This window comes from Callorhinus ursinus, unplaced genomic scaffold (genome assembly GCF_003265705.2).
Source record: "Callorhinus ursinus isolate GAN/ISIS: 27379988/994484 unplaced genomic scaffold, GSC_fseal_2.0 scaffold15, whole genome shotgun sequence".
NCBI lineage: Eukaryota > Metazoa > Chordata > Mammalia > Carnivora > Otariidae > Callorhinus > Callorhinus ursinus.
The window spans coordinates 6206843-6221997 of NW_027397077.1; the positions used below are offsets into that span (position 1 = coordinate 6206843).

Here is a 15155-nt window from a genome sequence, read left to right on the forward strand (position 1 = left end):
TTATTACTTTTATTATTTTATAGCTAGAACACAAGAAGGTATGATGGACAAAGGTTATTCTAAAGGAACAATCTATTACATTTTTTTTCATAGGTCTCTTTGCCAGTTTCTTTCTTTTTTCTATTTAGGTACTAAAGGAAGACTTAAGTACTCACCAGAATCATCCTATCTTGGGTCGCCTCAAATTTCTGATACCTCTTCCCAGTTCCCCATGCAGTTCCACAAGGTGGGTCTTGAATATGAGATGGACTAAAAGAAGAAACTCTGAGCTGCCTCAGAGCCCTGCCTCTTCCTGTTTACCCAGTCATGCTACTGGGCCCCTCTCACGGTTCACATCTACTCTATGTGCAGATGGCTCCTCATAGCTTTGTAAGTCTGGCTTGAAGAACACATTCACATTAAAAAAGAAATCAATTTCTATTTTAAGGAGTTGCAGTCACATTTGTCCTAATTAACATAAAGAATCATTTCAAAGAAGGAAATTGGGAGATACGCTTCTATTCTTAAAAGATACTAAACCAATATAGGGTTTGTGATAGGTATTATCCTATTGGACCATTCATCTACCCCCATGCCTTTACCAGAGGAATCTCTTGATTTAGGGGCATTTCTGCCATGGTTCTATTTTTGGACAACACACTTTCAACCAGGATCTTAAATTCACATTCCCACCAAAGATTGATGGGCTGTAAATTGGCACAACCATTTGCATTAACTAGTAAAGCTGACAATATTCCCTCCATATAACCCAGGAATTCTATCCCTAAGTGTGTATGACACACACAAACAGAAAGGTACTTATACAAGAATGTTCATAGAAGTACTGTTAATAACAGTCCAAACCGGAAGGAAACTAGATGTCTATCAATAGTAGAAGAAAAAGGGGCACCTGGGTGGCTCAGATGGTTAAGCATCTGCCTTCGGCTCAGGTCATGATCCCAGGGTCCTGGGATCGAGTCCCACATCAGTCTCCCTGCTCCTTGGGAGCCTGCTTCTCCCTCTGCCTCTATCTCCCTGTCTCTCATGAATAGTGTGAGAATATTTATTCTCATGAATAAATAAAATCTTTAAAAAAATACTTTAAAAAAATAGAAGAAATAAGTAAATTGTGATATAGTCACATAGCTGAATACTACAAAGAAACTGGAATGAATGAACTACAGTAGCACACAACATGGATGAATTTAGTAATGCTAAAAGAAGGAAAACATAAAATACAGCGTGATTCCGTTTACATAAAACTCAAAAGCAAACAAAACTTATGTTGCTGAAGGATATGAAGGTGATAAAGTAAAAAGAAAAATACGATTGTCACAGAGGTCAGAATGAAAATTATCTCTAGTGGTTGAGAAGCTATGACTAGGAAGGGACCAATGAAGGGTGCAATGATGCTAGCTAGCACTGTTCTACTTCTTGAGGAGGTGGTAGTTACACAGTGGTTCATTTACTTTTCATTACAATTAAGTTTTCATTACATTTTATACAGATCCACCTGAATTTACAGATAGATATTTCAAAAAAGAAAAAACAAAAGCTTTCTGACACAGCCAACCAGCTCTACCTACAATTTCACTCTAGCCTCAAGTGTGACACCAAAGGTTCATTCCTTCCCCCTTTTCAGCAAAGCAAGAGGTTAATCTATCATTTGTTCATGCAGCCAAAGTCAGAAATCACAATCCAGTGTGACAAATGGAGCATTTAGCCTGGAGAGGACTTAAAACATCTGCAACAAAATGCAGGGCAACTAAGTACAAAGTAACAGAAAAGAACAAGTGTTCATATTAACACCTCATTCTGAGGCTGAGAAATATAAGACTACAGATAAAGAGTGGCCATTTAAAAAGTAGACAAGCAAGAAGCATGACACATAGAGGACAAACCACAACTGATTAAATTAAAAGACAGCATGCAAGCTTTAAGGAAGAGATCCCTGATTCTGAAGCTGTCATAATGGAAGACAGCCATACCTAGAGCCCCTGACTTTGGTTACCTTTTGGGAGCAATTCAAATTTGTAAGAAATTTGAAACCCTATTTGATCTTTTGTGCGAAATGGCAACAATGTAACCTGGAAAGGGAATGTGGACAGCAAAGGTTCATGAAAAGGTACACAAATTATTCATCGCAGAGGGCTGGAAGTAGGACACCTTCTAGTAGATAAATCTAAGTTAATGAGCTTACAAAAAATATTATCTACAAACACCAATTTAAAAGGCAGATCTCAAACTTAAGAGTTGCAAACAAAGATACCCCAGAATAAGCAGGCCTAAAAGTATATTAAAATGTTAAGCCTATCTCAAACTTTACTGCTTTTCTTTGAACCATTTAAGGACCTTAGAAAAGCTGATGTGTCCTAATGCTAAAACCTGAAAGTTGCATTGACTTACATTTCAAGAGAAGAAAAGTGTTCAAGCAGCAAACTGTGGCTGGATTCAAAGATGCAGTTCTCCCACATCTTCAATTTCCCAGCACTTAGTAGTTTCTGTCAGACAGCACCCAGAATGATTGGCAGGATTTGTAATGTTTCAATACTACGAGGAAAAAGACTGCACACATATTTCCAGCATATGAATGATTTTAACTCACCAGTCACCATGTTGCATGTATTTCTGCTGCTTGTCCTGAGTTCTTAAGACTTGTAACATTCTGAAGAAGATAGAACAAAGAAGTCCTTTCCATCCTAAGCCTCTTTTTAAATTTTAACTTTGTTGTTAAAATACAGTATATTAAAAGAACTACCCCCATCATTATTAAATGTGGTTGCTAATTTTACTTCCTCTTAGCTTTTTCCTTCAAGTTAATTAAGCAAGACTGTAAAACAGTCTGATGTCTTGTCTTTGAAAAAAGAAGTGCATATTTCTCTAGGACAAACCTAGAACTCCCCTAGTACCAGAACAACAAAAAATCTGAAAAGAATTGAAATTCTACATCAAAAGTGACTTCTGCAGTGATATATGAACAGATTTTAGAAATTTCTGTTGGGGAATTTTGTAATTATAAAAGAAGGCAAAGCACAGATTTCTCAGGTTGTTTAATTTTGTTCTCGGCAACTTTTTGGCTGATCGATAGCGGGTCTTCCTTAGTCTAACAGAATACAAATAAGCCCCTCCCACCCGCCCAGAAGAAAAGGCTGCATTTAAGGATTTGAAGTGGAATTTTAAAGCTCGGGTAGTTTCACGACCACAGAAGAGGATCCCCTTCCGGAGCGCACAGAGGTGACGTGTAGGAATTGCGCTTATGCAAGAATTACTTTACAATGACAAGAAAGCAGGTACCGCTGAAGAGCCTTCCAGGATTAACCTTCCCTCTCCAGCACAAAGCACCAGAACAAGGTGAGGAAACTCGAGGGGGCTCGCTGCCCTCACAGACCTACAGGGCTCAGTTTCAGAAACAGGGCAGCACCCTCCCCGCACATTGGCCTCAGGTCACTGCATTCTTCGAGAAGAACGAGCAATCTCGCCCGCCTCGCAGAAGAGCGGAGCCTCCAGTCAGACGGCAAAGCCGGTTGGTTTCTCCCCAGGCCTAGGCCACGACGGTCCGGGGACGTCACCAGAGCAGGAAGGGCCCAACCCACAACCTTCCTCACACGGCGAGCCGCCCGCCAGCTCGCCGCCGCTCCACGCAGCAGAGGTGTCCTGCGCGTCCTCGCGGCGGCGGCGCCGCCACCCAACAGCAGGGCGCGCGCCCCGAAGCCGGGGGTCGCGGGCGGGCGCGCGCCACAAAAAGCCGCTCTTGCCCAAGAGCCGCAGCACCAGGAGCGGAGATATCCTAACCGGGAACGCGCACGTCGGCGGCCACGCGCGCCCCAAGGGCCGCACAGCGCGCGCGCGCCCGCGTATAAACAGGCCCGGCCGTGCGCGAGCACCAGGGCGCGTTCGCGCGCCGCGCCCACCCGAGTCCCCGACCTGCCTCTCCCCACCCCACAAGGGGCGGGGGCGCGCGAGCCCAGGGACATTCTCCGCTCCGGAGCCGCCCCGAGGTCTCCTGGGCCCAGCGGCAGCGGCCCGCCCGCCCGCCCCCGCCCGCCGTTGTGTGGGGTGGGCCCGCTGTCTCAGGCCCGCAGGTTCGCCGCATCCCTGTCCCCACTGCAGCCCTCACCCGGCGACGTCGTTGTCGCCGCCGCCGCCGCTCTACCCGCCGGCCCCGCCGCACCGCTCGGGGCCCCGGTTCCGCCGTCGCCGCTCCAAGACCGACAGGATTTTCCCCTCACAGCTCCCTGGGCGCCATCTTACATTCAACCCTCACAGCCAATGGGTGCCGAATGCTCCTCTCGCGATAACCGAAGCGTCGGATCCCGCGAGAATTGAGACTGCCTCCTGGCCAACCTTAAAGGGAACGCTTCTGCCCAGACGAGAGGCCGGGCCTCCGGCTGCAGAAACGGCGAGTAGAGCCAGGGGTGTAGGGCGGAGCGCCCCGCCTTCGGACGCCCCTCCATGCTGGGCGGAGTCAGGGCCGGAGTTCGGCCTTTCGAGTTGGAGCCTGGGCGGGTTGGGGCTCCAAGCTTGCTCTCTGGACCCTTCTGCAGCGTGCCTGGGCCTCCTTCAGTCGCGTAGCCCCACGTGGGGCGGGGCCCCGTCTCTTGCTTAAGGTAGCCCCCACAGCCCCTGACCTAGGCTCTGCGCCCCCATACCATCGTCCCACCTGGGAAGCCCGGAGTCCCTCTGGTGCAGGAGTCCTTAACATTTGGGAACCCCCTCCTCAATCCGCCGTCGTCCTAATGCAGCCTTCCGCAACCCAGTCCACCTTAAAGCGGGCCTCTAGTAGCCTGGTGTTTGTATACAGGGAAAATGTGGAGGGTGTTAAAGCTGCAGGCACACGCGAGTAGCCCACACTGCCCCAGAGGGCAACCAGTTGGCTATAGACTTTTTTTTTAAAGGGCATCAGGGCCTTTGCACTTTTTCCTCCTGCCCTGGCAAACATCGCCTTGGTCCTTAGGGGTTCCCTAAGGAGTCACCTCCTGAGAGTAGTCTGAGGCACAGGATTCGTCAGGAACTTCCTCCCGCCTTGCACAGGCCCCAGGGAGACCTCTCTTGCACAGTGCCTGGTCACCCTCTGTCTGCCCAACTAGACGGTCAACTTAGGCCACCACACAAGTCTTCCTCTTCTCATTGTGCCTGGTACGGGGTAGGCACTTGATAATTATTTGCTGAATGATTGGACTGAGAACCAGGTCTGTTTTCATCTACCTAGGCACACAGGCAAACACAAACCCTCCAGATCCCTCTAGCACAAGGTTGCTAACAGTGGACCAGCACCCAGAGCCTGCCAGCCCCCCCAGACCAGGTACAGAGGATTTCGAATCAGGCCCAGGTCCCTGCGCTAGAGCACTAAGAAGTGCACCAGTGGTTTCAAAGATGTCAGTACTGTTCTGTGTGCAGTGCACCTCCTCCTACCCCAGCAAGTCTCTAAGGTCCTCAGGAGCTGGAAGTGCAGACAGATAACACACAGACTCCAGGGGATTTAGCTGTTCTTTATTGATATGGAGTCTGGGTACCCCTAGCCTCCAGAAGCATGAGGTAGTTCCACGGGGCTTCCTTACAGCTCACACCTTTCCTGGGTCCTCCTTCAGTGTGACAGTCCGGTTGAAGACAAGCTGGATGGCAGATGGGGAAGAATGACGACCAAGCCAGAACCAGGCTAGGAGGCCCAGACCTCACCAGACCCTACCCTCACCTCATCCCAGAGGAGCTGAGGGTCAGGACACTCGGGTTCTCAATAACTATGACTTTGGGTAGAGGACTGGATGGCTCTGGGCCTCCATTTTATAAGGATTGTAACAACCACCATGCCTGACCCCTACACCTTGAGGCATAAGAAAGGCAGGGTCCATACAAAATTTTGTGCATGGACCTCTGAACCTGTTTCCTCATCAGTAAAACATGAATCCCATCTCAGGTGGTAAGGATTAACTAAGGGAATGTTGGCAGAGCACTTGGCACAGTAAATGGCATCCACCACTGTCACTGTTGTGCAAAGGGCAGGCAGGTAAATTCAAGCACCTGTCCCTGGCAGCTGTCTGGATCCACAGAGAAGTAGCCAAGCCGCTCAAACTGGAACTTGTCAAAGGGCTTTGCCAGGGCCACAGAGCAGTCCACTAACGCTGCCTCCACCACTTGTAGCGATGCCTGTGGGCAGGGAATTCAGGTGGCCATCCAGCCAGAGAGACCCACCACCCTCACTTTATACCCCACGAGCCTACCGGGTTCACGTCACTTAAGAATCCACCAGGCACCTCAGCAGGATCCTCAGGGTTCTTGTGCTGAAATCTGCAGCCAGAAGGAAGGTTAAGACTCCAGCTGGGTAGCCACAGCAGGCAATGCCCATCTTGTATCTGCCTGCACCCCAGCTCTGTTCACTCACAGTCTCTCATAAAGGCGAATCTCACAGGTCAGAGGCTGTGACACCCAGTGAATAAAGGCCTTGGGCTTTTCTCCAGCATCCGCCTGTCTACAGGTCACTTCCAGGCTCTCTACACAGCCAGTGGGGCCCTGGAAGTCAAGCGGCCTACAATTAGACCCAGGGACCACTACTAGAACTGGAGGCTGCACGCACCCAGATCCTCTCCGCAGCAGGCACTGAGGTAGGAAGGCTGCAGCTCGCGCTCACCTTGAAAACATTCTGCAGCTCGATGACGTAGCCTGTATGCCTCAGGCCCACAGGCTGGCCCCATGCCAGGCGCTTATAGCCCGGCTCTGGCTCCTAGAGGTAGGAAGTGGTGTGGACACAAGAGACTGCACAGGTCAAAAAGGCAGAAGCCCCCCACCGCCCCCCATTTCTGGCAGGGGCTGGTTCACCTGAAGTAGGAAGGAGGTGAACTGACAGGAGAGATGAAGAGATCTCAGGACAGGGCTCAGCAGCAAACAGGACCCTTCACACCCCCCACTTACTTCTTTGAAATCAGTCCTTTCAATGAAGACCATGGGTCCAAAGGGAACGTGATGGAAGCCCTTGGTCTCATCAGCTGGGAAGTTGGGAACCTGGACGTCTAAGGACTACAGCAGGAGATAGGTGGCTGAGTCACACTAGGTACTGGGACCCCCATGCCCAGACCCAGGTGCACCACCCCCCAACACACACACATAGAGGCACACCTACCTTGGTAGCAGGAAAGTTGGTGATGATGACCTGTAATGGCTCCAGCACAGCCATAGCCCGTGGGGCTGTATCATTCAGCACATCACGCACACAGGCTTCTAACAGATGGGGTTCCATCGTGGTCTGTGCCACTGTCACCCCCACCTAGCAGGAAAGATCAGCATCACTCACAGCCACAGCCACAAACTGCTCTGCTCGGCCCCCACCTGCCCACACAGCCCACTGGGCTATACCCGAGCACAAAAGTTGTTGATGGCCTCAGGCGGAAAGCCCCGCCGTCGTAAGGCTGTGAGTGTGAAGAGCCGTGGGTCGTCCCAGTCCCTGTGGGCAAGGAGGTGGTAAGAAGGCCTTTGGCAGTATATGCCACTAGTTACTTCCAACCTTCAGTGAGGCAAACAATCATGCCTACCGCACAGCACAAGCTGCCACAAGCTGGAGAATCTTCCTCTTAGACACAACAGCATAGTGAAGGTTGAGACGGCCGTACTCCCACTGAACAGGGCAATAGACATCCAGTGCATTGCACAGCCAGAAGTAGGAAGAGCGTCTGAGGTAGGAGAGTAGAGTCAGGTCTGGCCACCTCAGACCAGAGAGAGACCATAGGAAGGGCTGCTGGAATCCCACTGGCCCTACCCACCCCATGGGCCCAGCTCCCTCACCGGGCCTGGAATTCCTTGGTGCAGAGTGAGTGGGTGATGTGCTCGATGGAGTCACAGAGGCAGTGTGTGTAGTCATAGGTTGGATAGATGCACCTGCAGAGCACAGACAATAGGCCCCACCATCCAGCCCCACTGTGCCATACCCATGGCCCACCACCCCACTCTACAAATCCACAGCCCCACCCCATGCTCACACCCACCAGGTGTCACCCGTGCGATGGTGTGGTGTATACTTGACTCGATAGGCCACAGGGTCCATCTTGCCATCCTCCATCACCAACTTCATGCGCAGCGTGGCCTCACCCTCCGCAAACTTGCCCTTGCGCATTGCCTGACAGGAGCAAGGGCTCAGAATGCCTCTCAGCACAGGGGCACCTCCTCCTCAGCACCCACCCAGACCCAACTGCCCCTCCAGAACCCCACCTCAAAGAGCAGCAGTGACTCCTCTATGGGACGGTCTCTCCAGGGTGAGGGCAACGAGTTATGGCCTTTGAGCTCCTCTCCTCGCTGGTGGCACACATAGGCCTGGCCCCTATGGGGAAGAGGTATGAGTGCCCAGGATGGCTATGTCCTGGGCAGCTTGCCTGGCTCTACATGACAGCCCCAGCCTCACCTATGGATGAGCTCCACGGCCCAGACATACAGCTGGTCAAAATAGTCAGAGGCATATGTAACCTTGTAAGGAGTGTAACCTGGGGCAGAAAAAGGCACGGTATGAGCAACTAGCCAGGGACACCCAATGGCAAGCCATAGCCCAAGGAGAGGCCCACTGACCACCAGGTCTTTCTTCCCAGCCCTTGCCCAGCCCATACCCAGCCAAGACACCATGTCGCAGATGGCAGTGAAGAACTTTGCTTCCTCCTTCTCAGGGTTGGTGTCATCAAAGCGCAGAAAACAGATCCCATTGTTGGCCTAGGAATCATAGAATCTGTGAGCTCTCACATCATCAGCTTCCAGAGTCCAACTCATCAAACTGGGACATTCTCAGAGCTCTCCCATGTCAGAACTGAAAATGCCTTCAGGAGTTTTACTCACTTTCTTATATCTGAATGCCTTAAACAAAGCCTCCTACACCAACTCCAGACATCCTCTTTCTAAGCCTGAGGAGTTGCACTGGGCACTTCACCAAAGTTGAACTCACTGCCTCACCTACAGCTTTTTTCCCATGAGCCCAATGGACTCCTGGCCTCGTATCACATATGTGATTCCCTTCCATGGCTTCTGTCTGCTCTGGGCACATTATAGGAGCAGAAGGAAAGGCAGGGACACCTTTCTGGTATCCAGTCTTGGGAGCAGCAAGTGGTCACCCTGACTGCCAGATCCCCACACACTCACCTTGGCATAGCCAAAGTTGAAATTGATGGCTTTGGCATGTCCTATGTGCAGGATTCCATTGGGTTCCGGTGGGAACCGGGTCCGCACCTGAGATAAGGGAAATGGGAACAGAGGAATTATGCCAGAACTGAGATTACCCTCAAGGAACAGATGCCCCTTCCCAGGGAGGCCACGGTGATAGGTTCGATGGAGCAGTATAAAGGCAGCCCAGGTCCCTTGGCAAGTGACGGCACTAACTTGCCCAACAGTACTTCCACACACCTGTCCTCCAGTGATCTCCAGGTGCTGCTTCAGTAGGTCCATGGTGTGTGGAGTGGTCACATAGCCTGGGGTCTTATAGTTCTCACCTGCCAGGGCCAGAACAAGCTTGAGGACTGGGCTGCAACCCACGGCTCCCTACCCTGGCTATAAGAGTTGCTATCAAGATCGCACCCTCCCCAGGATTTTGATCTGCCAGCTCACCAGGTCTGTGGAACTTAAGTGCCTCCCCTCGGAGCTGCTCCATCAAAGACAGGCCCTGATCAGCAGCCTCACCTGTGAAGAATAGAGCAAAGAAAACTTACCCTCTGATCCTCTGAATACAACTACCCCATCCAGCTCAGGGAAGTACCTCTCGGTACTTCCTAAATCCCGCAACCAGAAGAGAACCAGGCAGGTCCCTCTTTCCCCAACCCCAGAGACAAGAGATACAGAGCCAGACTTCTCAGTTTCCTCATGTTAGCGCCTGGCAGTGGAAGGCAGGGTGATGAATAAGCTAATGGCCTGAGGCTATAAGAACCCATCAGGAGGAAAGCCTAGAAGTCAGGGAGCTGAATGTGACAGGGACCTCAAACCTCTCACCATTCTCCATCAAGTCCTTTGCTGTCCTCCGGTCTTTTTCTTCTGGCCGAGCTTTTGACACCTGAGAGAAGCCCAGAAGTTGGGTCAGGGTCTCAGGATCACTGGGGTCAGATACTCCCTTCCCCAGCCTGAAGTCTCACCCTACCCCACCTCATCCCCAGGGACCCAGGACCATACTCAGCCCCACCTTGGGTTTCTTCTCCAGATCAGTCTCTGTCTTGGGACCCAGAAGGTGAAGAACCTGAGCAGAAACCAGAATCAGGGCTGAAACAGGAGTGTTCTGTTTCAAGGAGCCCCTGACTGACCCCACCTACCCACATAAGGGCTTCCTGGCCTGCCTACCAACACTGCCTTGAAGAACCTACCTAGCCCATCCCATTTCTGCTCCTCACATGGTTCTGCTGGCCTCAAATGCTCTTTCCCCCCGAGAGTCCAAAAGCTGGTGACAAAACAGGTAACAAAAACTGCCATTTACAGAGAGGAACTGTGGGCTCAGCATCAAGACAACAAACTACCTCAGCCATCAGCCTTTTGTGATTCTCAACCACCATCTGAGATAACAGCCATATCACCTCTATTTACAGGATAAGAAAACTGAGGTTCAGAGGACAGCAACTCACCCGAAAATAGGCACAATCCAGAGGCCCAAGTCTTTTACTGCCCACCAAGGTGCTGCTCCTCCACACTAGGCTATACTATCCACCATAAGAATAGGGACAGGGACTGTTCCCCTCCCACCCCCATGTATCCCTCAGTGGACTCTAGGCACTGTCCATGGCAGGGTCTTTGCCTGCTTCAGCTCAAGGAGTTGCCCACCTGCATGTCCACTTCGTGCTTGATCGTTCTGCCATCTGCCCACTTGAGCACAGCTCGAGCCTCTCCTAGAAACATGGGCACAAGGAGCTGCAGAAAGGCCAAGAAGGACACTTCCTACTCTCTTTCACAAGAAAAAGTCCTGGCTGACCTCAAGAACCAGAGCCTGGGCCCAGCTGGACCACTTTTAAAATGCTCCTATTCCTCCCTCTCACTTATGCCCAGAAAAGAAGGTATGACCATAGAGAACAACATAGTCCCCTGCCCCAGGCCCTGCTCACCCATCAGCAGTCCCATGTTGAAACGATAACGCTCCTCCAGGAGCTGGGGCCGGTGACGATTTATGGTGGCCTCCACCTGCAGAAAGACAAACCATGTGGTTCAGAAAGGTGTCCTTCAGAAATGCTCTAGGGGCCCACACTCTCACCCTGGCTCTTCCTGGGTGGAGAAGCTGAGCCACTCCTTTCCAGGGTCAGTACTAAGGAGGTACCCAATGCCTAAGGAAAGACTCACAGCCTCTTCAATCTGCTCTGGGGTCACCATGACACCCACACCACATTCCTGCTCAAAGTCCTCAGTGTTGATGGGGTCCAAGGGATGACTTCGCACATACTCAAGGGCAGCTGAGAAAGGAGAACCAATGAGTGGCATCTCAGCTCCAAGAAGTAGTTACACAAGGCCCTAGCCCCATGAAACCCCAATAATCACAAGGTGGCTTCCTCAGAGGTTAAGCCTTGCACCATCCTAGAAAAGCTCTGAAAGAATAGTGCTTTTTTTTTTTTTTAATATTTATTTAAGAGAGAGAATGAGAAAGAGAGAGCACGAGAAGGGGTAGGGTCAGAGGGAGAAGTAGACTCCCCGCTGAGCAGGGAGCCGGGTGCAGGACTCGATCCCAGGACTCCAGGATCATGACCTGAGCCGAAGGCAGTCGCTTAACCAACTGAGCCACCCAAGCGCCCTTAAAGAATAGTATTCTGAGCGAGGCTCTCCCTCAGATCTACACAGTTCCCCAGTCAGTCTCACCAGGGGTGACCCTCTCCACTCTTCATTGCCACGGCCTCGGTTTAGAGAGGAGTGCAGTGGGAGCGTATAGACAGACACTGGGGGACTTGGCAGAAAGGGCAGACAGGGGTATTTGCTGAAGGGAGGAGTTGGGAGGTGGAAGTGGCAGGGCAGGCAGGGGTCTCACCGCTCAGCTGGAGCTCGGTGTGGATCTTCTTATTGGCTACGTAGCTCACAAGGAAAGAAAGACGCCGGGGATCCCTGAGTCGGGATGCCAAGCCATATAGCAGGGTCCCGGTAGCTTTGTCGATGGTGGAGCCCAGAGTCTGCTGCGCCTGGGGTCCAAGGGGTCAGGAGAGAAGCCCCACGCCCAGTAAGAAAAACATGAGCTAGACAAGGTTGGTAGGTCGGGGTCGGAATTGGGACCCGGTCCGGCACTGGAGCACAGTCGGCAGCCAGGGCCAAGGGCAGAGGGACTCCCACCTGGGTCGCCGCCTCGCGCAGCTGCGCGCTCAGAGCCGTGTTCTTGAGGGTCTCCCGGGCCTTATGCTCGCTCAGACCAAGGCCGGTGAAGAGCGACAGCGAGTCCAGAGCCGCCATTGCTGGGACACCGGAAACCGAAAGAAAACTTTGGAGCCAATCTGCACGTTGGCATTAGCCCACTGACCAATAGGAGAATGAAGCCGCCAGGGAGAGCCAATGGTAGCCTTCCTGGAAAGAGGGGGCGGGCTATCCAGGCTCGTCGGCGCCATTTAAAAGACAGAGGCCGCCCAAACCGCTTTTTCCGGGCGCTTCACTTCCGTCTTCGTGCTGAGGGTCACTTGAAGGAGTGAAGTGGTAGGGGACGGCAGGACTTTAGGGGAGATTTGCCGCGGACCTGGAGGGAAGGTGTCCTGCACAGAAGCAGGAAACCCTGGGACTATCCCATTTCTGTGCAACTGCGAGTTCCTATCACATTTCTGACGTCACAGCTTTGGTGTTGTCATGGAAACAGTTGGGGGGGGAAACAAACAAAAAACAACGAACCCCGGGAAACCGGTCAAGACTCCAGCACAGATAATGTGCGAATGGCAGATAGAGGGGCTCCCTAAGTCCGGCACTTTTCAGGCGCCCACCTAGACAACACCTGGTTAGGAGACAGAGGGACCTCGAAGGTGTTCTCTATAATGATTTGATTTAAAATCCTCTGACAGGGGCGCCGGGGTGGCTCAGTTGGTTAAGCGACTTCCTTCAGCTCAGGTCATGATCCCACGGTCCTGGGATCGAGCCCCGCATCGGGCTCCCTGCTCGGCGGGAAGCCTGCTTCTCCCTTTCCCACTCCCCCTGCTTGTGTTCCCTCTTTCGCTGTCTCTGTCTCAAATAAATAAATTCTTTAAAATATACAATTTTCTGACATACTTACCCTCCCTTGCCAAAGCACGCAAATGTCACAAAAACTGCAAGCAAATTAGACCTTGAAATCCATCTGCAAGTGTTTGACAAGATATTTTATTGAAGTTGGGATAGGGTGGGGCAGAGGAGATACGATCTTCATGATGAGACCTGTTGTGCTTGGAATCTCCCCACAGCCTCTCACTGGACTTCAAGGACCTGCTGAGAATCAGGCTAAAAGAGAACTATTTTCTTTGTGGAACTGGAGCTGCTGGGATGGTGAGAAGATACCCAAATTTGGGATTGGAACTCAGGCTCTTTGAGGCCTTGGTATCACTAATAACTTGAGGACCTTCAAGAATGGGGCAGGATACTGACCGCAATCTATCCATATTCTGTGTCCTGCTTTGTGGCCATATCCCACTAATGACCAAGTTCCATTTCTGGGCCTACATCTGGGTCCCACATGATGACCACATCCAGGTTCTGCCCAGGGCCACACACTGCATCAATATCTAAGTCCAGTTCTGTGTCTTGGCTCCCAAGACTCCAGCCTGATGTCCAGCCCAGGCAAGGCAAGGTGCAGGCATTGAGTGCAGTGGTGCCATATACAGGCACCACAAAGGAGAGTCTTAGCCATACCACCCACCCCTTTGCTGAGTCCACAGCTGCAGGTACCTAGCCCACAACAAAGGTGCCTATGATGAGCACAGTGCCTGCCACATCCACTGTCCCCTCTGTACTTGATGCCACCAAAGGATTTATTACAGCACCATCACTACCACCACGGAGTCTTGCAGGTCTGGTGTTGGCTCCCTTAATGGAGTCAGGGCCTACATCCCCTTTTCTGGTTCTCTCATGGTGCCTACCCCGGGAATCCTGTGGCTCCATGTCACAGGATGAGACAGTGGCCCCACCAATGCTACCAAGAATGCCACAAGAGGCAGTGGCAGGCTAGCCAGTCTTCTGGAGCCCTATGACTTGCACAGAATAGAGCCATGACATTTTATGGCCCAGCCCAGGGGCGGGCTTGCTTGCACTACTTCAAGGAAAATCAAGAAAAAGATGATCAGGAGAAAAGCCAGGCAGCAGTCAGCAAGGCCCAGCTGTGGCATGGGAAGAGGCAGGGTCCTGGGGCTGGCAGCACAGAGGCAGTAGGGGCCATAGTCCAGATGCCATAGGGGTACATGGCAGACACAATAGTAGCTGGGCTATGGTCAGGGGCAGACAGAGCCCCTTGATCAGTGCTTCCAGTACAAGCAGACCACCAGTGGCCAGATACTTGGGGCTGCACACAGTAAAGACCCAGCACAATCCTGTTGTAGCCCATACCTAGCAGGCCCCCCAACAGTACACCAGCACCAGCACTCAGCTTGGCAATTCCGCCGTTTCTGCAGGCTCTCACACCCAGATCTCCAGGCTCCACTCCATAGCCAGCAAACCTACACTACCCTTGTGCCATGTTCCCATAAGAAAAAGCCAACACTGGTCACAGGGGTAGCTTTCTCCAGGAGCTCCCTCTGCTGCCACCCCTAACTCCAACTGAGGCTAAGGTGTACTAGCAGGGCCCATATGCTAAATTTCTTGTAAGACTGGCCCCAGAAGCTTGGGGCAGGGATGGATCTACAGGGCTGCCAAGATCCTGTTCCCCCACCCGTGCCTACCGTATACTCTTTCTGGCTTATCTAAACAGTCACCTCATGAGTACCTCTGCTCCCCATCTCCTCTGGCTGGAGACACCCAACCTTACCCTCAAGCAATTGGACAGAGAAGGAGATAGCACTATCCATGAAGAGAGGCAAGGAAGCTCTTCACAAGATTTGCCCTTGCTATGTGTATTGTACAAGGTCACAGAGGCTCTGAAACTAGGACAAGCCTACAGACCCACTATGGGTGAACAGCCTGGGGCAAAGGCCAGGAGCCAAGGTCTCAGGGACTTAAGGGAAGAAATGGCCTGCCAGGACTCTGCACCTTCCCTTCCACATGAAGGCAGCCAAGATGAGCTCTGGGTTCACTGCCTGCCCTCCTTTTGGAGCAGGATC

The 15155-nt window shown here is 51.8% G+C and overlaps 2 protein-coding genes across 9 annotated transcripts in view; both read right to left on the reverse strand.

Moving 5' to 3' along the window:
- Positions 1-4257, reverse strand: part of QRICH1 (glutamine rich 1) — a 53946-nt gene extending 49689 nt beyond the window's left edge. Inside the window, exons 1-4 of one of the 8 annotated variants that reach the window (XM_025884687.2) lie at positions 4097-4257; positions 2585-2644; positions 2386-2480; positions 156-375 (exon numbers count right to left, since the gene is read on the reverse strand). The gene's annotated coding sequence lies outside the window, so the exon portion shown is untranslated. Of the gene's footprint in view, positions 1-155; positions 380-2385; positions 2481-2584; positions 2645-3367; positions 3744-4096 lie in introns of those variants that run through there. The other 7 variants (XM_073901177.1, XM_025884689.2, XM_073901178.1 and 4 more) reach the window with 7 other exon arrangements.
- Positions 4258-5448: 1191 nt separating this feature from the next.
- On the reverse strand, positions 5449-12643 carry QARS1 (glutaminyl-tRNA synthetase 1). The gene is made up of 24 exons (XM_025885298.2): positions 12226-12643; positions 11930-12077; positions 11254-11363; positions 11022-11097; positions 10744-10808; positions 10115-10168; positions 9928-9988; positions 9550-9621; positions 9349-9434; positions 9088-9174; positions 8565-8664; positions 8366-8444; positions 8176-8284; positions 7953-8083; positions 7753-7845; positions 7503-7640; positions 7327-7414; positions 7094-7237; positions 6886-6990; positions 6605-6697; positions 6359-6486; positions 6198-6264; positions 5998-6123; positions 5449-5591 (listed from the first exon to the last, which is right to left on the reverse strand). Exons 1-24 carry the CDS (start codon positions 12340-12342, stop codon positions 5541-5543), a joined length of 2328 nt encoding a protein of 775 aa, XP_025741083.1. The 5' UTR covers positions 12343-12643; the 3' UTR covers positions 5449-5540.
- Positions 12644-15155: the final 2512 nt, after the last annotated feature.

Bases quoted from the DNA above. Each gene is read 5' to 3' on its own strand.
- QARS1 (XM_025885298.2), bottom strand. From the start codon at position 12,342: ATGGCGGCTCTGGACTCGCTGTCGCTCTTCACCGGCCTTGGTCTGAGC. The intron at 10,169-10,743 runs GTGGGCAACTCC...GTTTCTGCTCAG, and splicing joins AGCACGAAGTGGACATGCAG to GTTCTTCACCTTCTGGGTCC. The intron at 6,698-6,885 runs GTAAGTGGGGGG...TCCTACCTCTAG, and splicing joins AAAGGACTGATTTCAAAGAA to GAGCCAGAGCCGGGCTATAA.